This window comes from Pan paniscus, chromosome X (assembly GCF_029289425.2).
Source record: "Pan paniscus chromosome X, NHGRI_mPanPan1-v2.0_pri, whole genome shotgun sequence".
Classification (NCBI taxonomy): Eukaryota; Metazoa; Chordata; class Mammalia; order Primates; family Hominidae; genus Pan; species Pan paniscus.
Genome location: NC_073272.2, coordinates 53,879,556 through 53,904,032, shown reverse-complemented (window position 1 = coordinate 53,904,032; position 24,477 = coordinate 53,879,556). Strand labels below are relative to the sequence as shown.

The following is a 24,477-nucleotide window of genomic DNA, read 5'->3' as shown; positions in this document are numbered from 1 at the left end:
CACTGTCTGTTGTTGTTTGTTTTTTTTTTAGGGATTGCACTGAATCTGCAGATTGCTTGCTTGTATATGTTTTAGAATGAGTTTTGCTAGCTAGTGTCCTTCAAATAATTTTTTCATTCAATATAAATATAAGTTTTTGGATAACATTTCTTGAAAGGTTCCCTGTTGTACATTTAATATCTAAAGGATCTGTATTGACGTAACGACCCTCTGGGTTTGCTGATATTAATATTTGTAGTCTCTGTGTCTCCCTCTCTCATCAGTCTGGATAAAGGTTCATTAATTCGAGTTGTCTTCTCAAAGAAACAATGTCTGGGTTTCACTGATAATTTCTATAGATTTTTATCAATTCTATGTAATTCATTTTTCCTCATGTCTTTTAAATTTTTTCCTTCTTTTTTTCTCCTTTTTTTTTTTTTTTTTTTTTTAACAGAATCTCGCACTGTCACCCAGGCTGGAGTGCAGTGGCATGATCTCGGCTCACTGCAGCCTGCACCTCCCAGGTTGAAGAGATTCTCCTGCCTTAGCCTCCCGAGTAGCTGAAACTATAGGCGTGCACCACCAGCCCAGCTAACTTTTGTATTTTTAGTAGAGACCGGGTTTCACCATGTTGGCCAGGCTGGTCTCGAACTCCAGACCTCAGGGGATCGGCCACCTCAGCCTCCAAGAGTGCTGGGATTACAGGCATGAGCCACTGTGCACGGTCTAACAGTTTTCCTTCTGACTTTGGGTATAATTTGATTTCATTTTTCTAGTTTCTTAATGTGGAAACCTAGATAATTGATTTGAGACTTTTCTTCCTTTCTGACATAAGTATTGAAGGGTATAAATTTCCCTCTATGCTTTAGTTTCATCTTGCAAAGTTTGATAAGTTGAGTTTTCATTTTAAAATTTTTTCCTGCAATTTCTTCTTTGATCTCTGAGTTACTTAAATGTGACATTTAATTTCCAAGATTTCATGAGTTGCAGACATCTTTCTACAACTAATTTCCATTTCAATTCTTTTTTTGGTCATAGAACATGTTTTATAACATTTCATTCCTTTTGAATTTGTTGAGATTTGTTTTTTGGCCCACAATATGGTCTATCTTGGTGAACATTCTATGAGCGCTTGAGAAGAATGTGCATTCTGCTGTTGATCTATGAATATCAATTAGGCCATGCTGTCTGATAGTGTTGTTCAAGCCTTCTGCATTTATATATCCTGATTTTTTGTACACTTTTTCTACCAAATGCAGGGAGTAATGGGGAAGTCTTCTACTAAAGGCACGTGTGTTTATTTCTTCTTTGTGATGTATCAGTTGTCCCTCAAGTATTTTGAAGTTGCCTACATATCCGTGGTGTTTCTGTCTTCTGAATCAATGCACCTCTCTATGATTATTATGTAATGTCCCACTTTGTCCCTTGTAGTAATCTCCACTATAAAGTGTGCTTTGTGAGATACTAATTTCACACTTCGAGTTTATGTGATTCATATTTGCAGGAAATATCTTTTTCCATCTTTTACTTGTAACTTATTTATTTTTAGAGTGGGGCTCTTTTTTTCAAGATACAGATTACTGATAAATATACTGTGAAAATCAAGATCCTCTTGCAACTGTGCAACAACAATAAAAATACCGAAAAATTAGATGCAGAAGTTAATATACAACTAAAATGTTACGCAGAAATCCACAGAATAATCTGCTTGGCTCTTCAAAAGAACCTCAATCAAACTCTTTGACAGCCTTCATAGAAAGATATCTTCACATTAAAGTGGTATATTTATATGAAAAATATAATTTTATCCCCCTATTTTCTACAGTAGGGTTTTGGGTAAAATTTCATTTCACGAAGGTGTTCTTTTGCTAAAAATCCTTTGAGAAACAACTATATAAAATGATCTCTCAGAGCTCTCTTAGCTTTGAAATGTGGAGATTCAAATATCCCTCTGTAGATTGAGGAGGAGATGTAAAAAAAAAAAAAAAAAAAATCACGGGGAAGGAAATGTTGGTCTCCTGCACTTTTCTTTTCTTTTTCTTCCTAGACTAACCAGTTTGTGTTGGTCCTCCACTGGGCTGTTAATCCAGGGAAGAGTTGCCCTTCTGAAGAATACGTGGATTTAATGGAGACCAAGGCAGGTTTGAATCGCTCAGAAACAACAGCCAGAATAACTTTTGAAGGGCTGTAAATGAAGATGATTAAAATCCTCTGATTTATGTTACTTTTCACTCAAGTTTCTAAAAGTGCCTTCCCATCAAGAGCTGTTTGGCTAGGGACAGAAACGTTTGTTCAGCCCTATTTTTCTCTTCCTTCCTTCCTTCCTTCCTTCCTGCCTTCCTTCCTGCCTTCCTCCCTGCCTCCCTCCCTCCTTTACTTCTTTCCACCCTCCCTCCCTCGCTCCATTTGTCCTTATTTTCTCCCTTCCTCCCTGGCTCCCTTCATGCCTCACTCCCTTCCTTCTTTCCTACCTTTTATAAAAAGAAGTGAACTGATATTTGTAAAGTAGAAAGATCAGAAGAGTTCACAATTATTTTCGAGTTTTCTTTTAACTTTTATTTTGGGTTCAGGGTGCATGTGCAGGTTTGTAATATAGGTAAACTCATGTCATGGGGTTTGGTGTACAGATTATTTCATCACCCAGGTAGTAAGGCCAGTGCCCATTAGTTATTTTGTTGATCCTCTCCCTCCTCCCAGCCTCTACCCTCTGATAAGCCCCAGCGTGTTGGCCCTCTCTGGGTGTCCATGTGTTCTCAGCAATTAGCTCCCATTTATAAGTGACTTCATGTGGTATTGGGTTTTCTGCTCCTGCATTAGTTTGCTAAGGATAATGGCCTCCAGCTCCATCCGTGTTCCTGGAAAGGACATGATCTCACTGTTTTTTATGGCTGCATAGTACTCCATGGTGTATATGTACCACATTTTAAAAAGTGCAGTCTATTACTGATGGGCATTTAGGTTGATCCCATGTCTTTGCTATTGTGAGTAGTGCTACAATTATCATACATGTGCATGCGTCTTTATAATAGAAAGGTTTATGTACCTTTGGGTATAGTCCCAGCAATGGGATTGCAGGGCCAAATGGTATTTCTGTTCTTAAGTCCGTGAGGAATTGCCACACTCCTTTCCACAATGGTTGAACTAATTTATACTCCAACCAACAGGGTATAAGCGTTGCCTTTTCTGCACAAACTCACCAGCGTCTGTTATTTTTGTTCTTGCTTTTTATCCAGCCTTACAGACTCTGACTCTGTTTTTTGAGACAGGATGTCTTTCTGTCTGTGAACGTGAATTCCGCTGGTGTCTGAGACTTGCCAGGATTCCAGCTCTCTCAAATGCCTGTGTTTGAACTTTATGAATTTGCTACATTTTCAGTGGTTTTCTTCTTATCCCCTGTTATGGCTGTCACTTCTTCCACACATGCTCTGCCACAGGTGATGCAGTTTGTTTGTCTCATCCCTCCTCAGAGGGACTAAGTCACCATTTTGGATCAGTTCTCATGGCTGTCTTGTTACCTCAGGTCTCTCATGATCTAAAAACAAAGCAAAACAAAAGAAAACGTTATAGATTATTAGGCTGTTTTTCATTTTCAAGGCTAAAGTGACTTTCTCTTGAGGCTTTCTAAATCTTACCTGGTGGTAGAACTCTCCTTTGTTAATCTTTTGACTACTGGTACAAAAATACAGCATTCAAATATGTGAAGTAAAAGATAATCCAGGGGCTAGCTGACTATGGCTTGAGATCTAAATACAGCCCATGGCTTGTTTTGCATAGCCATTGAGATAAGGATTTTTTTCCATTTAAAAGTATTATTGCTAAAAAACACAACACTACGCCACAGAAACTACATGACCCACAAAGACTGAAATAATTACGATCAGATCTGTTAAAGCAAAATTTGGTGATGCCGTATTAATCAAATACCTGTTATTCTGCTTTGCATTATTGCATACATCTTTTCATCCATTAATTAATTTATTTACACACGGATTGAAAATATGGATGTTACTCTATCCCCTCAAGAAAGCATCCAGCTTTATGATACCATGATTTCAGTCTGGGAAACTTGTCCCAGGGATCAGGTCAATACACAAACATACATTTGAGGTAGGAGACTGGCAGGACTTGTTTTCTGGTCATAACCGAGCCTAGAGCCTACAGTCAGAATCTATGGCTATTTCTGAAACATATACTGTCTGAATGACCTACAGGTATATTCAGGGAAATCAGTTACCAGTCCAGAGATTTAAATGTGAAGTAACACAACCCAAAAAGAAAAAAGTAAACAGGTGTGAATGTATTTATTCTACAGAAGAATTTATTCAATTACGTTTATTGGAAGCATGGCAGAAAACCCAGAACCAGAGAACAAAGTGATTAATAAAAGCATTTATAAAACTGGCCAAGGTGGGAGCATCACTTGAGCCCAGGAAATTGAGACCAGCATGGGCAACACAGTGAGACCACCATCTAAAAAATAAATAAATAATAAATAAACCAATTACCCAGGTGTGGTGTCTGCACCTGTAGTAGCAGGGACTGGGGAGGCTACATCGGGAGGATTGTTTGAGCCCAGGAGATGGAGGCTTCAGTGAGGTATGGTCATGCCACTGCCCTCCAGCCTGAGCAACAGAGTGACACTCTGTCTGGAAAAAAAAAAAAAATAAAAACGGCTTTATAAATAAAGATATGAAAATAATTTATTTCTTCCACAAAAGGTCTTTCTGAGACACATCCTCCAGTAAGGGACTGTCTGTTCCCAACGTTTCTGAATGCATGAGATTGGACAAAGAGAGACGAAAGCTCTCAAGTCCCTTTTTCTACTACAAACGCCATGGGGATGCGGGTCTGGGAACAGCGGAAAACCCTACCCTGCCCTGAAAAGTCCCTGGCTCAATGTGCATGTCCCTTTCTATGAAAGTTCCTTGCTGCCTATGCGCCTTGCTCTCTAACTTCTGTCCCTCCACAACTGTGAAAGGAGACGTCGTGACTTCCTTCTTTCGTGCTGACTACGACTTAGCCAGTAGGTCTGCAGATCAGTCCTCCCAGAAAGTGAAGTGTGAGTGAGTGTGAGGGGGAGCGTGGGGGGCTTCCTGTGGGTTGTGCCACTTGGTCCATGGCCTCTGAGATCGTCATCTTTCTACTAAAACTCAGCGATACTGCCATGGCCTTGCTGTTGTGGGGTCCCGGGCATGGGACGAAGGAGGGCCATAGCGGGGAGGAGGGTCAGGTGAACATGGAGTGAGTTTTTTTTTTTTTTCACGGAGTCTTGCTCTGTCACCAGGCTGGAGTGCAGTGGCGCAATCTCGGCTCACTGCAACCTCCGCCTCCCGGGTTCAAGTGATTCTCCTGCCTCAGCCTCCCGAGTAGCTGGGAGTACAGGCGCGCACAACCACACCCAGCTAATTTTTGTATTTTTCAGTAGAGACGGGTTTTAACCATGTTGGCGAGGATGGTCTCGATCTCTTGGCCACATGATCCACCCGCCTCCGCCCCCCAAAGTGCTGGGATTACAGGCGTGAGCCACCGCGCCCGGTCATGGAGTGAGTTTTGAAGGCTGACATTATTTGAGGTATTTGAGTCCTGGTGGGGGGGAACCCACACACAGAGAGGAGGGATTCCAAAGTCGTTAATGGGGACCTGGGAAGGAGCATAGGACAGGGCAAGGCGGGATAAGGAGGGGCACCACAGCCCTTAAGGCACGAGGGAACCTCACTGCGCATGCTCCTTTGGTGCCCACCTCAGTGCGCATGTTCACTGGGCGTCTTCCCATCGGCCCCTTCGCCAGTGTGGGGAACGCGACGGAGCTGTGAGCCGGCGACTCGGGTCCCTGAGGTCTGGATTCTTTCTCCGCTACTGAGACACGGCGGGTAGGTCCACAGGCAGATCCAACTGGGAGTTGAAGTGTGAGTGAGAGTGAAGAGGAACCAGCAGGCTTCCGGAGGGTTGCGTGGTCAGTGACTCAGAGTGAGAAGGCCCTCGAAGTCGTCGTCCCTCTCATGCGGTGCCACGCCCATGGACCTTCTTGTCTTGTCACGGCCATAACTGGGGAGGAAGGAGGGCCGAGGAGTGGAGGGGCTCAGGGGAAGCTGGGGTGCTGTTGGGGGTATCCGAGTCCCAGAAGCACCTGGAACCCCGACAGAAGATTCTGGACTCCCCAGACGGGACCAGGAGAGGGACGGCATGAGCGGTATGGAAGGGTCCTGGAGACGGGGCATGCTGCGGGCTAGTGACCGCAGCCCCGAGGTCTGTAGAGTGCCTGGCATAGGGGTCCTGTGAGGAGTGCCCACTGCTGTGTAGCAAATTCTCAACTCCACTGTGGAGATTCCAATGGGCGGGGCCCTGAGTTCCTAAAAATGTGACTTTGGGGTGGGGGGGAAGTGGGCCTAGCAAATCATTATGTGACAAAATTGGTGGTCACTGCAGTTTCAGTTCTGTAGCTGTAATTTCCTACTTGTCTCCCTGATGGAGTGTCCAGTTGTGAAACCAACCTCATGGGAAATGCCCTGTGTTTTTTGCCAGGAGCCTTAAGACATCGCTCAGCTAGCTAGACCTACTTAAGTGGCTTTGCAAGCATTCGATTCAAAAGGTGCATACACTTATACTTGCCCGGGGACTTTCGAGTATTTGTAAATTAAAAAAAAAAAATGTCCAAGTTAACATTTGACCATGAAAGCGGTCAAATCTAGTTGTCCTGTCAAGTGCATTTTCCCAATCACAGTATTCTGCTTGCAGAGTGAAGTATGTGTTGATGAGGACGATCAACATATAGGCCTATGCCAAGAAGTTCACAACCTCCTGAGCTCATTGTGCCTCTGCTTGTGAATGTCTTAACATTCGATGTTTTCTCTTAGCAGAAAGTTATTTTTCTGATAGTGTTGATGGACTAGTATGGATACACTGATAATGGTCTCCCATGCTGATAAAAAATGATCATGGCATCCCATGAAGGAAAGATTAGTCCAGAGGATTATATTTGGGTTTTGTGTGGGTGGATGATCGTGTGTGCCCAGATTTTGTCCATAACTTCCTCCTCATGCTTATTCAGAACAGATTACACACATTCATCCCAACATTGATTAAAACGGCTTCCAAAGTCCCTGAGGATATCTGTCTTTGAGTAACCTCTCTGAGGGAAGAATAGTGTTATGAAGATTAGGTATACGGGGTAGTGTTGGAGAAATGTCTCTAGACATACTTATAATAAGACATACCTGTGTATTCTGTATATTTATATTATTGACATGCATTAATAACAAAACTTTTTATCTACACACACAGACACACACAAACACAGAACCACACAGCCAGTCCCAGGAGCCCAGTAATGGAGAGCCCCAAAAAGAAGAACCAGCAGCTGAAAGTCAGGATCCTACACCTGGGCAGCAGACCGAAGAAGATCAGGATACAGCTGAGATCCCAGGTGCTGGGAAGGGAAAGTATGTCTATGGGGCGGGAGAAGGTCTATGTGTGCATTGTGGCCTATGCCATGAGCAGTAACAGGAGCAAAGAGAACATTAGGAAAAGATACCAAACATTTGCTCAAAGTTGGCTGGAAAAGGGAGAGTATAGTTTGCAGCTTCACGCTGTCCCTGGATATAATGAATCTTCTCTTGTTCTTCGAGATGGATTTTGTATGCTTGAAAATACAGTCCTTACTAAATCACTTGAAACCATTTAATTTGGTGTATAGAAATGTACATTTTTTTATTATGTGGCAGAGGCTCATCTGTCACGCAGTGTGGATTGTTGTGGCATGATCTTGGCTCACTGCCACCTCCAGCTCTTGGGTTCAAGCGACCTCGGCCTCCCAAAGTGCTGAGATTACAGGCATGAACCACTACGCCTGGCTCAGGCTTTATTTCGTAACGCGAAGGAAAAGAATATTATCATTTCCTTATTTATATTTCATGTTGGAATGCTTAAATCGATAACCTTTGTATTTTGAAGTGCGTGACATGGAAGGTGATCTGCAAGAGCTGCATCAGTCAAACACCGGGGATAAATCTGGATTTGGGTTCCGGCGTCAAGGTGAAGATAATACCTAAAGAGGAACACTGTAAAATGCCAGAAGCAGGTATGTTATCCAGCAAGATGCAAAGTTATGTGCTTTCTCATTTACACAATATTATACTTTTGATAATAGAGGGATAACATTAGTGCTACTTTAAAAACACAGTGCAAATGCAAATGTTCTTTGAAACGTCATTCAGACCCAAATGCCAGATTGCAAGACTTAAACACTATCAGATACAGAAACAAATTGGGTCAAAGCCATATTGAATCATCAAACATGACAGCATTTTCTTAGTTTGGTGTATAACCAACGGCTAACAATTTTCAGATTCTTTTCTAATTTCTGCTTTTAACAAATACATAATGCATTTGTAATACCAGTTTGTGTGAAGTATGCTGAGCCCTGAAGCAGGTTCTAGTACCAGCTCTACCATAATTTGTGAGAGTCTGGATGAATCGTATAAATTCCACAGGCATCCTTGCTCTTAGTGAAAAGAGTGGATGCACATCAGATAGATTAAAATCCATTTCGTTGCTAATTTCCGCATGCTCTGGTTCTGTTGGATAGAAGACCAAGATATTCTGATCTTCATGATTTGTTTATCATAACAATCAGCTTCAGTCCAATTATAGTGTCTGAGTTGAGATTTCATGGTTCCTAGGAAAATGAGCGGGCACTCTGCTTGGTGTTTGTTTTCCTGTGTGGAGCCCTGTATGAGTGTTCTTGCATTTTGCCAAATTCTGAGTTCTCTGTCTCTTAAAGAATAATTGCATTTTAAAGCCTTCCCGCAGTGAAGCCTTGAATGACTGAATGATAAAATGGCAGGAGATCATCAGGTTTCTGTGGCCAGTGAAGTAGAGAGAATGCATGTAGGTCAGTGATGCCCAAGGTGGGTGTAAGATGCTTCTGCTAAGCATGCCCCCTGCCCTCCCGTCAGTCTTCATGAACTACTTCGTGTAATTAGATTGAAGACTCATATAGTAGAGTCACCTCTAACCATACCATAGGTTACATATTACAGGTTTCTGCCTTGAGGCATTAGATGATAGGGTTTGAAGTTCAACAACAGCACTGTGCTAATTCCTGAGTAGTTGACACAAGTATGTTTTACACATATTTTCCAAATTGGTGACTGTTAATTACAATACCTCTTGAAGTTAAAGGAAGCACCCCATGTTTAAGGGAGAAATTACCTAAGTGTTTTTACTGTACCCTGCTGAACCATTCCATTACACTATTTACATTAAAAGATAGTTCTCAGACGATTTCCAGGAGCCCACTGAACAAGCCTCAGTTGTATTCTTAGGGAGATCATAGCTTTAAATGCACGTCTTATTAAAATAAATCGCACGTTACATGTTAAAGGAAAAGAATACCATGAAATAACAATAAAAGAGCCAGAGAATAAACTTAAAGGAAAAAGAAAGTGGTAGTGAATAAAAGACAGGTACGAATCATTAGTATAAGGAAAAGTAGTTCAAATGTCATAAATTGAAAAGATTGGTGTTTTGAAAATTAGCTACAGATATTCAGTAATTTACACAATCTTGAAGAAACGGAAAAAGCACAACATGGAATATGAACAAGACAGAGTGATTTAATACAGGGCTTTATTGAAAGTGAATACAGTCTTGAACGCTAAGATTTTCAGAGCATGGATGAAATGGTTGGTAAGCTAGGAAGGCATGCATTATTTATTTCTGTAATACCTGATTAAGCATCACAAAGCCTGTGGAAGAAACTGTGAAATTTTCCAGTTGTCCCTCAAAAACATTTACTTTTAGAAACAAATTTTGGCTTTTTCAGCTGTCCTACTCTTGTTTTCCATTCCCGTATCCCTCCATGTGTTCATGTGTGACACAGTTCATAATGCTATCACATATTGATGACGAAACTGATAGTGATAGCTTAAGAGTAATGCGACCATATACTTAATTATACAAATGGGAATACTTTCAAGTGTAAAAAGAGGCATGATTCATGTTGACATCACGGTAGGAGAAAACTGGGTACAAACGGTTGCTGTACCTTAAAAACCACAGAAGGGTAAACGAGCCCAAATAAATATTTTTGCCCTTCTGCACAATAGAGTAAAAACAAATGCAATGCTGGCCTTTCTATTCACTTTACTTATTCAGTTCCTAAGGTGACATTAACCGTTTTCTTCCAAGATAGTATTCAGACCATTTCCAGGAGCCCGTTTGGCATGCAGACCACAGATTCAAGCCAGAATATTAAAAGAGTGTTTGCCAAAAATTATACATTTTTCGTAAATTCCTTTTTTGTTTCTTAGGATTTTTGTGTGGTGCTGGTATTTTGAGTAAAACTATGCACAATGTTTGCTTTCTACTTTAAACCCCTTTTTAGTAGGTTCACTTCATTTAATGTGTTCGGACCTTGGACTGTCTTGCTTTCCTTGTAGCACTAGAAAGCAGGGTGTGTTTGAAAAACATCTTTAATGCATACACTTGGACGACTGTTGTCAAAGTCTCTTCAGAGGTCTACCTGAATGTAAGCAAAAGGGTGACTCTTAGGCTTCTGGTTTTGTCCATTGTAGAAAACTAAAACTTTGGTGTCTTTTCCATATCCTTAATGTCATTTAAACACAGTTCTGCTAGTAATGTTCCCACCTGTTATGCTTCTGTTATAGGTGAAGAGCAACCACAAGTTTAAATGAAGACAAGCTGAAACAACGCAAGCTGGTTTTATATTAGATATTTGACTTAAACTATCTCAATAAAGTTTTGCAGCTTTCACCAAAGAAGTCTTGCTCATCTTTGGTTCACTTCCTTCCCAGGTATTTGATAATATTGGAAATCGTTTCTGGCTGCGGTTGTCCACGCCTGTAATCCCAGCACTTTGGGATGCTGAGGCAGGAGGATTGCTCGAGCTCAGTAGTTTGAGACCAGATGGGGCAACAAAGCAAGACTCTCTCTCTACAAAAATAAAAGAGTGAATGCATGAATGTATGCAAGTTTGTATGTAGCTATAGCCCCAGCTACTCTAGAGCCGAAGGGTGGAGGATGCCTCCAGCCCAGGAGGTCCAGGATGAGGTTAATTTTTTTTTGAGATAGAGACTCTATTTTTTTTTTTAAATTCAGTATCATTTTTGAAATTTTGTGTTCTGATTGAGCTGGTATGCACAGGTGTGATATTGTGTAATACATATTTGGTCCTAGACCCTGCTTCCTGGCATACAACTACTACAATTTTTAAAATCTCCACAAAGTGGTGTCTTTTTATATGCTAGTGAGTTGACTCATGGCTGGCAGCACCTAGGTAGCTCTAGTTTGGGGAATAGGAGGGTTGGGGCTTTCAGCTGCCCCCCCCCCCCAGCATTCGGGAAGAGGCAGAAGGTTAATTTGATCCCCAGTGGCAGGACAACAGTTTAATCAGTCACGCCTACAGAATGAAAACCTCCATCAAAACCAAAAGGACAGGATTCAGACAGCTTCTGGCTAGCTGAACATATGGAGGGCAGCATGCCCCTAGTGGGCACAGAAGCTCCCTACCCCTTGCCCCATACCTTGCGCTATGTCTCTCCTCATCTGCTTCCTTTCTTAGGGTATCCCATTTGCCACAAAACATGTGAGAAGTCCCTAGGCTATAGAGCTGGATGAAAGAATTAGGGCCTAGGTAGGAGTAAGCGGCAAGGAACCAGGGCAACTTGCTGAAGCAAGATGACTTGGGTCCTACCTACACCGTCTCTTTAGAGGCTATGTCATGAAATAGCCATGGGTTTCCATCTTGCCTCTCACACAGTGCCCTTGATATGGTGGTCAAGATACTTACACCCTTTGGGACTGTTTTTCCATTTCTAAAGTTGAATTTACAATATGTACACTAAAAATACTTAGTATGAAAAATAAAGGAAATAACATCAAGGAGGCTTTACATTGCAGATAAATTTGGCCTGCTACTTAGATTTCCTTTTTTCCTTTAGATTTCAAACTTTTTCATTTCATTTTTCCTTACAACTACATTTCTGGTGTGTGATAACCTGCTTTTGAATTTCAAGTAGGAATGTCAAGTTCACTTTTAAAATACATTTGAATTCAGAAAATTATTTGATTTAAATATGTTAATTTAATAGCAGTGTAGCCAGTGTCACCCACGGCATAGATTCTGAAGTTGATTTGTAAATAACCGAGGTGTTACAAGGCCAACCATAAGTCAATAGTATGTGCTGAAAACTTATTTGCTGTGTGTGATGCCATGAAGACTAAATCAATATTCTATGCTACACCACGCAACTCAATACAGTAGTGTGTCAATTGCTCAAGCGGTCCGTAAGCAGCCCTGTGTTGTCCTAAAAGGGCCATGAGGATCACCACTAAAGTCGTTAGTTTGCCTTTTCACATATTCTTAAATTTGGCCAATACGGAGACAATGAGCCCAAACAGATCCAAGTGGTTGATTGCTTGCAGAGAAAGCAAAAGCAAGATCAGCATTGTGTAAGCACCGTATCCCTATTTCCATAGTGTGACAGTGAATCGGAGGTACTCAGTGATGGACAGCACAGATAGTGGGTCTTTCTGCTGGTGAGGAGCCCACACCTGTGCCCAAAGGCAGTGAGCAATTTTATACTCCACAACTGTACCCTATGATGAAGAAAGGCCTGTGCTTACCTCAAACTAGGGAGACGGATGAAGAATGGCCTTGTGTCAGCCTCCAGGCAGATAGGGAGCTGGTGCAAAAATACCTGTGGCAGCTCCCACCGCCCTGCCTATCTCTCCTTGTTCCAAGGGCAGTCAAGATATTCTGCCCAGACTCAGGTTAGCTTGTAGTCTAGCTTTGCCTACTTCCCCTATTAGTGGTGACCTGCAGGAGCTCCAGAGCACCATACAGAGCCATTACCCTAGAGTGTCCGGCACAAAACCAAAGACCATATGTAAGGTGCCTAGAAACATATCATCTCCAATAATGTCTCCTAAACACAGGAGATGCTTTTCTGTTAGGATCATTACAAAAGGTTAATTCATCAATTCAGTAGACATGCATGAGTGGCCTGCCATGTTACAAGAAATACCTGGGATGCTGGAAATTGGAAGAACAACCAACAACACATGGTACTTGCTGTGGGGGCTGTCACACTGTGGTGGGGCAGAGAGGCCACTAAACAGAAGAGCAGCTGAAGTGCAAAGGGGGAAACACAGGGAAGGGACCCAGGGGAATAAAAACCAATCAATGTAGTGGCCAAGAGGCAGGAGGAAAATAACACTTTCACGAAAAGACAATCTTTCTCCATTGCCTTTGCACCTTTTCTGAAAATCAATATATCATGTCTGTGAGTCTATTGCTGGACTCCATTCTGATTTGTTGATTTTTCCAAATTACCACGTTCTCTTGATTACTATAGAATTAACATCACTCTTACTATTAGGTAGTGTGAGTTCCCCAAAGTTATAGTTCAGCATTGTTTCAGCTGTTCTGGTTCATTTTTGTTGCCAGGTAATTTTGGAAAATGACTCCAGTGAAGTGAGTTGTATATGTTGAGGCAGTTTTGCTTTGAAGGGCAGCAGCTAAATGTATTCGTAGCTATAGAAGGACATGGGGGAAGAAAGTGAGTTTCCCCCTTAGCTTGGGGAGTGATCCAATATAGGGGGAGCCATTGATGGTTCAGGAGAGAAGAACAATCATTGCAGCAGGAAAGCCCCTGGGAAAGTGGGAGTTATGGGATCCTGAGCTGAGGTGAGGGGCTTGCTTCCGTTAGGAGCATTGTATGCACAAGGGTGGCAGAGAATGCCAGGCCCAACAGGGGTAGCCTGGGTTTGGGATGCTCTGAGAATTCCCAGCAGATAGCTTCTGTCTTCTGAAGGAATCATTAGGGTAGGTCATTCAAATGGAGGAGGGTTCCTAGGAATTTGTGAGAGTATTGTAGTAGTGGAAGTAGGATGAGTGCGAAAGGGAGAAGCGATTCTCTCATGGTCATAGACTTAAGGTAAAATAATTCCAAAGTTTTGAAGTTTTCTCATCACTGCTCAGTTGCTCAGATACAGGTATCATTACATGCTCATTATATTAGGAGGAGCAGGAGTTCTAGCTCATAAAATAGATATGATAATGCTTGCCTTCTGAGGGGCACTAAAAGTATTTCTATTGGTTTGTTAAGGCTGCCATCAAAAACTACCATCAACTGGGTGACTTAAACAACAAAAATGTATTTTCTCACAATTCTGGAGGCTACACGTCTGATATCAAGGTGTCAGCAGAGTTGGTTTCTTCTAAGGCCTCCCTCCTTGCCTTGCAGGCAGCTGTTTTCTCCGTGTCTGCCTTAGCCCTCCCTCTGTACAAGTCTGTGTCCTCATTTCCTCTTCTTGTAAGGGCACCAGGCACATTGCCTTAGACTCTACTCTAATGACCCCATTTCACTTAATTACCTTTTTAAAGACCCCATCTATCTCACATACAGTTACAGTCTGAGGCTCTAGGGGTTAGGACTTCACCATATGAATTTTGTGCAGACACGAGTCAGTCCGTAACAGTATGACTGTTGGTTTTATATTAAAACTGATTATTTTTGACACCAAGTCTCACTGGGTGACCCTGACTGGAGTGCACTGACTTTGCCATGGCTCACTACTGTCTGGAACTCCTTGTTCCAGGGATCCTGCCATGTCATCTTCCTAGTAGCTGGCAGTACAGGCGTGTGACACCACACTGGATTAAATTTTGTTAACCAGAACAGCTGAAACAATGCTGAACTATAACTTTGGGGAACTCACACTACCTAATAGTAAGAGTGATGTTAATTCTATAGTAATCAAGAGAACGTGGTAATTTGGAAAAATCAACAAATCAGAATGGAGTCCAGCAATAGACTCACAGACATGATATATTGATTTTCAGAAAAGGTGCAAAGGCAATGGAGAAAGATTGTCTTTTCGTGAAAGTGTTATTTTCCTCCTGCCTCTTGGCCACTACATTGATTGGTTTTTATTCCCCTGGGTCCCTTCCCTGTGTTTCCCCCTTTGCACTTCAGCTGCTCTTCTGTTTAGTGGCCTCTCTGCCCCACCACAGTGTGACAGCCCCCACAGCAAGTACCATGTGTTGTTGGTTGTTCTTCCAATTTCCAGCATCCCAGGTATTTCTTGTAACATGGCAGGCCACTCATGCATGTCTACTGAATTGATGAATTAACCTTTTGTAATGATCCTAACAGAAAAGCATCTCCTGTGTTTAGGAGACATTATTGGAGATGATATGTTTCTAGGCACCTTACATATGGTCTTTGGTTTTGTGCCGGACACTCTAGGGTAATGGCTCTGTATGGTGCTCTGGAGCTCCTGCAGGTCACCACTAATAGGGGAAGTAGGCAAAGCTAGACTACAAGCTAACCTGAGTCTGGGCAGAATATCTTGACTGCCCTTGGAACAAGGAGAGATAGGCAGGGCGGTGGGAGCTGCCACAGGTATTTTTGCACCAGCTCCCTATCTGCCTGGAGGCTGACACAAGGCCATTCTTCATCCGTCTCCCTAGTTTGAGGTAAGCACAGGCCTTTCTTCATCATAGGGTACAGTTGTGGAGTATAAAATTGCTCACTGCCTTTGGGCACAGGTGTGGGCTCCTCACCAGCAGAAAGACCCACTATCTGTGCTGTCCATCACTGAGTACCTCCGATTCACTGTCACACTATGGAAATAGGGATACGGTGCTTACACAATGCTGATCTTGCTTTTGCTTTCTCTGCAAGCAATCAACCACTTGGATCTGTTTGGGCTCATTGTCTCCGTATTGGCCAAATTTAAGAATATGTGAAAAGGCAAACTAACGACTTTAGTGGTGATCCTCATGGCCCTTTTAGGACAACACAGGGCTGCTTACGGACCGCTTGAGCAATTGACACACTACTGTATTGAGTTGCGTGGTGTAGCATAGAATATTGATTTAGTCTTCATGGCATCACACACAGCAAATAAGTTTTCAGCACATACTATTGACTTATGGTTGGCCTTGTAACACCTCGGTTATTTACAAATCAACTTCAGAATCTATGCCGTGGGTGACACTGGCTACACTGCTATTAAATTAACATATTTAAATCAAATAATTTTCTGAATTCAAATGTATTTTAAAAGTGAACTTGACATTCCTACTTGAAATTCAAAAGCAGGTTATCACACACCAGAAATGTAGTTGTAAGGAAAAATGAAATGAAAAAGTTTGAAATCTAAAGGAAAAAAGGAAATCTAAGTAGCAGGCCAAATTTATCTGCAATGTAAAGCCTCCTTGATGTTATTTCCTTTATTTTTCATACTAAGTATTTTTAGTGTACATATTGTAAATTCAACTTTAGAAATGGAAAAACAGTCCCAAAGGGTGTAAGTATCTTGACCACCATATCAAGGGCACTGTGTGAGAGGCAAGATGGAAACCCATGGCTATTTCATGACATAGCCTCTAAAGAGACGGTGTAGGTAGGACCCAAGTCATCTTGCTTCAGCAAGTTGCCCTGGTTCCTTGCCGCTTACTCCTACCTAGGCCCTAATTCTTTCATCCAGCTCTATAGCCTAGGGACTTCTCACATGTTTTGTGGCAAATGGGATACCCTAAGAAAGGAAGCAGATGAGGAGAGACATAGCGCAAGGTATGGGGCAAGGGGTAGGGAGCTTCTGTGCCCACTAGGGGCATGCTGCCCTCCATATGTTCAGCTAGCCAGAAGCTGTCTGAATCCTGTCCTTTTGGTTTTGATGGAGGTTTTCATTCTGTAGGCGTGACTGATTAAACTGTTGTCCTGCCACTGGGGATCAAATTAACCTTCTGCCTCTTCCCGAATGCTGGGGGGGGGGGGCAGCTGAAAGCCCCAACCCTCCTATTCCCCAAACTAGAGCTACCTAGGTGCTGCCAGCCATGAGTCAACTCACTAGCATATAAAAAGACACCACTTTGTGGAGATTTTAAAAATTGTAGTAGTTGTATGCCAGGAAGCAGGGTCTAGGACCAAATATGTATTACACAATATCACACCTGTGCATACCAGCTCAATCAGAACACAAAATTTCAAAAATGATACTGAATTTAAAAAAAAAAATAGAGTCTCTATCTCAAAAAAAAATTAACCTCATCCTGGACCTCCTGGGCTGGAGGCATCCTCCACCCTTCGGCTCTAGAGTAGCTGGGGCTATAGCTACATACAAACTTGCATACATTCATGCATTCACTCTTTTATTTTTGTAGAGAGAGAGTCTTGCTTTGTTGCCCCATCTGGTCTCAAACTACTGAGCTCGAGCAATCCTCCTGCCTCAGCATCCCAAAGTGCTGGGATTACAGGCGTGGACAACCGCAGCCAGAAACGATTTCCAATATTATCAAATACCTGGGAAGGAAGTGAACCAAAGATGAGCAAGACTTCTTTGGTGAAAGCTGCAAAACTTTATTGAGATAGTTTAAGTCAAATATCTAATATAAAACCAGCTTGCGTTGTTTCAGCTTGTCTTCATTTAAACTTGTGGTTGCTCTTCACCTATAACAGAAGCATAACAGGTGGGAACATTACTAGCAGAACTGTGTTTAAATGACATTAAGGATATGGAAAAGACACCAAAGTTTTAGTTTTCTACAATGGACAAAACCAGAAGCCTAAGAGTCACCCTTTTGCTTACATTCAGGTAGACCTCTGAAGAGACTTTGACAACAGTCGTCCAAGTGTATGCATTAAAGATGTTTTTCAAACACACCCTGCTTTCTAGTGCTACAAGGAAAGCAAGACAGTCCAAGGTCCGAACACATTAAATGAAGTGAACCTACTAAAAAGGGGTTTAAAGTAGAAAGCAAACATTGTGCATAGTTTTACTCAAAATACCAGCACCACACAAAAATCCTAAGAAACAAAAAAGGAATTTACGAAAAATGTATAATTTTTGGCAAACACTCTTTTAATATTCTGGCTTGAATCTGTGGTCTGCATGCCAAACGGGCTCCTGGAAATGGTCTGAATACTATCTTGGAAGAAAACGGTTAATGTCACCTTAGGAACTGAATAAGTAAAGTGAATAGAAAGGCCAGCATTGCATTTGTTTTTACTCTATTGTGCAGAAGGGCAAAAATATTTATTTGGGCTCGTTTACCCTTCTGTGGTTTTTAAGGTACAGCAACCGTTTGTACCCAGTTTTCTCCTACCGTGATGTCAACATGAATCATGCCTCTTTTTACACTTGAAAGTATTCCCATTTGTATAATTAAGTATATGGTCGCATTACTCTTAAGCTATCACTATCAGTTTCGTCATCAATATGTGATAGCATTATGAACTGTGTCACACATGAACACATGGAGGGATACGGGAATGGAAAACAAGAGTAGGACAGCTGAAAAAGCCAAAATTTGTTTCTAAAAGTAAATGTTTTTGAGGGACAACTGGAAAATTTCACAGTTTCTTCCACAGGCTTTGTGATGCTTAATCAGGTATTACAGAAATAAATAATGCATGCCTTCCTAGCTTACCAACCATTTCATCCATGCTCTGAAAATCTTAGCGTTCAAGACTGTATTCACTTTCAATAAAGCCCTGTATTAAATCACTCTGTCTTGTTCATATTCCATGTTGTGCTTTTTCCGTTTCTTCAAGATTGTGTAAATTACTGAATATCTGTAGCTAATTTTCAAAACACCAATCTTTTCAATTTATGACATTTGAACTACTTTTCCTTATACTAATGATTCGTACCTGTCTTTTATTCACTACCACTTTCTTTTTCCTTTAAGTTTATTCTCTGGCTCTTTTATTGTTATTTCATGGTATTCTTTTCCTTTAACATGTAACGTGCGATTTATTTTAATAAGACGTGCATTTAAAGCTATGATCTCCCTAAGAATACAACTGAGGCTTGTTCAGTGGGCTCCTGGAAATCGTCTGAGAACTATCTTTTAATGTAAATAGTGTAATGGAATGGTTCAGCAGGGTACAGTAAAAACACTTAGGTAATTTCTCCCTTAAACATGGGGTGCTTCCTTTAACTTCAAGAGGTATTGTAATTAACAGTCACCAATTTGGAAAATATGTGTAAAACATACTTGTGTCAACTACTCAGGAATTAGCACAGTGCTGTTGTTGAACTTCAAACCCTATCATCTAATGCCTCAAGGCAGAAACCTGTAATATGTAACCTATGGTATGGTTAGAGGTGACTCTACTATATGAGTCTTCAATCTAATTACACGAAGTAGTTCATGAAGACTGACGGGAGGGCAGGGGGCATGCTTAGCAGAAGCATCTTACACCCACCTTGGGCATCACTGACCTACATGCATTCTCTCTACTTCACTGGCCACAGAAACCTGATGATCTCCTGCCATTTTATCATTCAGTCATTCAAGGCTTCACTGCGGGAAGGCTTTAAAATGCAATTATTCTTTAAGAGACAGAGAACTCAGAATTTGGCAAAATGCAAGAACACTCATACAGGGCTCCACACAGGAAAACAAACACCAAGCAGAGTGCCCGCTCATTTTCCTAGGAACCATGAAATCTCAACTCAGACACTATAATTGGACTGAAGCTGATTGTTATGATAAACAAATCATGAAGATCAGAATATCTTGGTCTTCTATCCAACAGAACCAGAGCATGCGGAAATTAGCAACGAAATGGATTTTAATCTATCTGATGTGCATCCACTCTTTTCACTAAGAGCAAGGATGCCTGTGGAATTTATACGATTCATCCAGACTCTCACAAATTATGGTAGAGCTGGTACTAGAACCTGCTTCAGGGCTCAGCATACTTCACACAAACTGGTATTACAAATGCATTATGTATTTGTTAAAAGCAGAAATTAGAAAAGAATCTGAAAATTGTTAGCCGTTGGTTATACACCAAACTAAGAAAATGCTGTCATGTTTGATGATTCAATATGGCTTTGACCCAATTTGTTTCTGTATCTGATAGTGTTTAAGTCTTGCAATCTGGCATTTGGGTCTGAATGACGTTTCAAAGAACATTTGCATTTGCACTGTGTTTTTAAAGTAGCACTAATGTTATCCCTCTATTATCAAAAGTATAATATTGTGTAAATGAGAAAGCACATAACTTTGCATCTTGCTGGATAACATACCTGCTTCTGGCATTTTACAGTGTTCCTCTTTAGGTATTATCTTCACCTTGACGCCGGAACCCAAATCCAGATTTATCCCCGGTGTTTGACTGATGCAGCTCTTGCAGATCACCTTCCATGTCACGCACTTCAAAATACAAAGGTTATCGATTTAAGCATTCCAACATGAAATATAAATAAGGAAATGATAATATTCTTTTCCTTCGCGTTACGAAATAAAGCCTGAGCCAGGCGTAGTGGTTCATGCCTGTAATCTCAGCACTTTGGGAGGCCGAGGTCGCTTGAACCCAAGAGCTGGAGGTGGCAGTGAGCCAAGATCATGCCACAACAATCCACACTGCGTGACAGATGAGCCTCTGCCACATAATAAAAAAATGTACATTTCTATACACCAAATTAAATGGTTTCAAGTGATTTAGTAAGGACTGTATTTTCAAGCATACAAAATCCATCTCGAAGAACAAGAGAAGATTCATTATATCCAGGGACAGCGTGAAGCTGCAAACTATACTCTCCCTTTTCCAGCCAACTTTGAGCAAATGTTTGGTATCTTTTCCTAATGTTCTCTTTGCTCCTGTTACTGCTCATGGCATAGGCCACAATGCACACATAGACCTTCTCCCGCCCCATAGACATACTTTCCCTTCCCAGCACCTGGGATCTCAGCTGTATCCTGATCTTCTTCGGTCTGCTGCCCAGGTGTAGGATCCTGACTTTCAGCTGCTGGTTCTTCTTTTTGGGGCTCTCCATTACTGGGCTCCTGGGACTGGCTGTGTGGTTCTGTGTTTGTGTGTGTCTGTGTGTGTAGATAAAAAGTTTTGTTATTAATGCATGTCAATAATATAAATATACAGAATACACAGGTATGTCTTATTATAAGTATGTCTAGAGACATTTCTCCAACACTACCCCGTATACCTAATCTTCATAACACTATTCTTCCCTCAGAGAGGTTACTCAAAGACAGATATCCTCAGGGACTTTGGAAGCCGTTTTAATCAATGTTGGGATGAATGTGTGTAATCTGTTCTGAATAAGCATGAGGAGGAAGTTATGGACAAAATCTGGGCACACACGATCATCCACCCACACAAAACCCAAATATAATCCTCTGGACTAATCTTTCCTTCATGGGATGCCATGATCATTTTTTATCAGCATGGGAGACCATTATCAGTGTATCCATACTAGTCCATCAACACTATCAGAAAAATAACTTTCTGCTAAGAGAAAACATCGAATGTTAAGACATTCACAAGCAGAGGCACAATGAGCTCAGGAGGTTGTGAACTTCTTGGCATAGGCCTATATGTTGATCGTCCTCATCAACACATACTTCACTCTGCAAGCAGAATACTGTGATTGGGAAAATGCACTTGACAGGACAACTAGATTTGACCGCTTTCATGGTCAAATGTTAACTTGGACATTTTTTTTTTTTAATTTACAAATACTCGAAAGTCCCCGGGCAAGTATAAGTGTATGCACCTTTTGAATCGAATGCTTGCAAAGCCACTTAAGTAGGTCTAGCTAGCTGAGCGATGTCTTAAGGCTCCTGGCAAAAAACACAGGGCATTTCCCATGAGGTTGGTTTCACAACTGGACACTCCATCAGGGAGACAAGTAGGAAATTACAGCTACAGAACTGAAACTGCAGTGACCACCAATTTTGTCACATAATGATTTGCTAGGCCCACTTCCCCCCCACCCCAAAGTCACATTTTTAGGAACTCAGGGCCCCGCCCATTGGAATCTCCACAGTGGAGTTGAGAATTTGCTACACAGCAGTGGGCACTCCTCACAGGACCCCTATGCCAGGCACTCTACAGACCTCGGGGCTGCGGTCACTAGCCCGCAGCATGCCCCGTCTCCAGGACCCTTCCATACCGCTCATGCCGTCCCTCTCCTGGTCCCGTCTGGGGAGTCCAGAATCTTCTGTCGGGGTTCCAGGTGCTTCTGGGACTCGGATACCCCCAACAGCACCCCAGCTTCCCCTGAGCCCCTCCACTCCTCGGCCCTCCTTCCTCCCCAGTTATGGCCGTGACAAGACAAGAAGGTCCATGGGCGTGGCACCGCATGAGAGGGACGACGACTTCGAGGGCCTTCTCACTCTGAGTCACTGACCACGCAACCCTCCGGAAGCCTGCTGGTTCCTCTTCACTCTCACTCACACTTCAACTCCCAGTTGGATCTGCCTGTGGACCTACCCGCCGTGTCTCAGTAGCGGAGAAAGAATCCAGACCTCAGGGACCCGAGTCGCCGGCTCACAGCTCCGTCGCGTTCCCCACACTGGCGAAGGGGCCGATGGGAAGACGCCCAGTGAACATGCGCACTGAGGTGGGCACCAAAGGAGCATGCGCAGTGAGGTTCCCTCGTGCCTTAAGGGCTGTGGTGCCCCTCCTTATCCCGCCTTGCCCTGTCCTATGCTCCTTCCCAGGTCCCCATTAACGACTTTGGAATCCCTCCTCTCTGTGTGTGGGTTCCCCCCCACCAGGACTCAAATACCTCAAATAATGTCAGCCTTCAAAACTCACTCCATGACCGGGCGCGGTGGCTCACGCCTGTAATCCCAGCACTTTGGGGGGCGGAGGCGGGTGGATCATGTGGCCAAGAGATCGAGACCATCCTCGCCAACATGGTTAAAACCCGTCTCTACTGAAAAATACAAAAATTAGCTGGGTGTGGTTGTGCGCGCCTGTACTCCCAGCTACTCGGGAGGCTGAGGCAGGAGAATCACTTGAACCCGGGAGGCGGAGGTTGCAGTGAGCCGAGATTGCGCCACTGCACTCCAGCCTGGTGACAGAGCAAGACTCCGTGAAAAAAAAAAAAAACTCACTCCATGTTCACCTGACCCTCCTCCCCGCTATGGCCCTCCTTCGTCCCATGCCCGGGACCCCACAACAGCAAGGCCATGGCAGTATCGCTGAGTTTTAGTAGAAAGATGACGATCTCAGAGGCCATGGACCAAGTGGCACAACCCACAGGAAGCCCCCCACGCTCCCCCTCACACTCACTCACACTTCACTTTCTGGGAGGACTGATCTGCAGACCTACTGGCTAAGTCGTAGTCAGCACGAAAGAAGGAAGTCACGACGTCTCCTTTCACAGTTGTGGAGGGACAGAAGTTAGAGAGCAAGGCGCATAGGCAGCAAGGAACTTTCATAGAAAGGGACATGCACATTGAGCCAGGGACTTTTCAGGGCAGGGTAGGGTTTTCCGCTGTTCCCAGACCCGCATCCCCATGGCGTTTGTAGTAGAAAAAGGGACTTGAGAGCTTTCGTCTCTCTTTGTCCAATCTCATGCATTCAGAAACGTTGGGAACAGACAGTCCCTTACTGGAGGATGTGTCTCAGAAAGACCTTTTGTGGAAGAAATAAATTATTTTCATATCTTTATTTATAAAGCCGTTTTTATTTTTTTTTTTTTTCCAGACAGAGTGTCACTCTGTTGCTCAGGCTGGAGGGCAGTGGCATGACCATACCTCACTGAAGCCTCCATCTCCTGGGCTCAAACAATCCTCCCGATGTAGCCTCCCCAGTCCCTGCTACTACAGGTGCAGACACCACACCTGGGTAATTGGTTTATTTATTATTTATTTATTTTTTAGATGGTGGTCTCACTGTGTTGCCCATGCTGGTCTCAATTTCCTGGGCTCAAGTGATGCTCCCACCTTGGCCAGTTTTATAAATGCTTTTATTAATCACTTTGTTCTCTGGTTCTGGGTTTTCTGCCATGCTTCCAATAAACGTAATTGAATAAATTCTTCTGTAGAATAAATACATTCACACCTGTTTACTTTTTTCTTTTTGGGTTGTGTTACTTCACATTTAAATCTCTGGACTGGTAACTGATTTCCCTGAATATACCTGTAGGTCATTCAGACAGTATATGTTTCAGAAATAGCCATAGATTCTGACTGTAGGCTCTAGGCTCGGTTATGACCAGAAAACAAGTCCTGCCAGTCTCCTACCTCAAATGTATGTTTGTGTATTGACCTGATCCCTGGGACAAGTTTCCCAGACTGAAATCATGGTATCATAAAGCTGGATGCTTTCTTGAGGGGATAGAGTAACATCCATATTTTCAATCCGTGTGTAAATAAATTAATTAATGGATGAAAAGATGTATGCAATAATGCAAAGCAGAATAACAGGTATTTGATTAATACGGCATCACCAAATTTTGCTTTAACAGATCTGATCGTAATTATTTCAGTCTTTGTGGGTCATGTAGTTTCTGTGGCGTAGTGTTGTGTTTTTTAGCAATAATACTTTTAAATGGAAAAAAATCCTTATCTCAATGGCTATGCAAAACAAGCCATGGGCTGTATTTAGATCTCAAGCCATAGTCAGCTAGCCCCTGGATTATCTTTTACTTCACATATTTGAATGCTGTATTTTTGTACCAGTAGTCAAAAGATTAACAAAG

General features: G+C 42.4%; 2 protein-coding genes across 4 annotated transcripts; one reads left to right on the top strand and one right to left on the bottom strand.

Moving 5' to 3' along the window:
- The first annotated feature begins 4,044 nt into the window (after positions 1-4,044).
- LOC100980311 (X antigen family member 1) lies at positions 4,045-10,754 on the top strand. 2 transcript variants are annotated; one of them, XM_003804187.5, is made up of 4 exons: positions 4,045-5,849; positions 7,261-7,402; positions 7,930-8,056; positions 10,647-10,754. In XM_003804187.5, the coding sequence occupies exons 1-4, from the start codon at positions 5,701-5,703 to the stop codon at positions 10,667-10,669; spliced, it is 441 nt and encodes a 146-aa protein (XP_003804235.1). In that variant the 5' UTR covers positions 4,045-5,700; the 3' UTR covers positions 10,670-10,754. The 2 variants fall into 2 exon arrangements, with proteins under 2 accessions (XP_003804235.1, XP_014199100.1); XM_014343614.3 differs by having other exon boundaries at positions 5,704-6,169.
- Positions 10,755-17,348: 6,594 nt separating this feature from the next.
- LOC100981334 (X antigen family member 1) lies at positions 17,349-24,061 on the bottom strand. 2 transcript variants are annotated; one of them, XM_003805914.6, is made up of 4 exons: positions 22,257-24,061; positions 20,704-20,845; positions 20,050-20,176; positions 17,349-17,459 (listed from the first exon to the last, which is right to left on the bottom strand). In XM_003805914.6, exons 1-4 carry the CDS (start codon positions 22,403-22,405, stop codon positions 17,437-17,439), a joined length of 441 nt encoding a protein of 146 aa, XP_003805962.1. In that variant the 5' UTR covers positions 22,406-24,061; the 3' UTR covers positions 17,349-17,436. The 2 variants fall into 2 exon arrangements, with proteins under 2 accessions (XP_003805962.1, XP_024783024.1); XM_024927256.4 differs by having other exon boundaries at positions 21,937-22,400.
- Between the last annotated feature and the right edge of the window lie 416 nt (positions 24,062-24,477).

Coding starts and splice junctions, on each gene's coding strand:
- LOC100980311 (XM_014343614.3), top strand. CDS start 5,979: ATGCGGTGCCACGCCCATGGACCTTCTTGTCTTGTCACGGCCATAACT. Junction 6,170..7,260: donor GGAGAGGGACGGCATGAGCG/GTATGGAAGGGT, acceptor CTACACACACAG/ACACACACAAACACAGAACC. Junction 7,403..7,929: donor GGATACAGCTGAGATCCCAG/GTGCTGGGAAGG, acceptor TGTATTTTGAAG/TGCGTGACATGGAAGGTGAT.
- LOC100981334 (XM_024927256.4), bottom strand. CDS start 22,127: ATGCGGTGCCACGCCCATGGACCTTCTTGTCTTGTCACGGCCATAACT. Junction 20,177..20,703: donor GGATACAGCTGAGATCCCAG/GTGCTGGGAAGG, acceptor TGTATTTTGAAG/TGCGTGACATGGAAGGTGAT. Junction 17,460..20,049: donor CTGTAAAATGCCAGAAGCAG/GTATGTTATCCA, acceptor CTTCTGTTATAG/GTGAAGAGCAACCACAAGTT.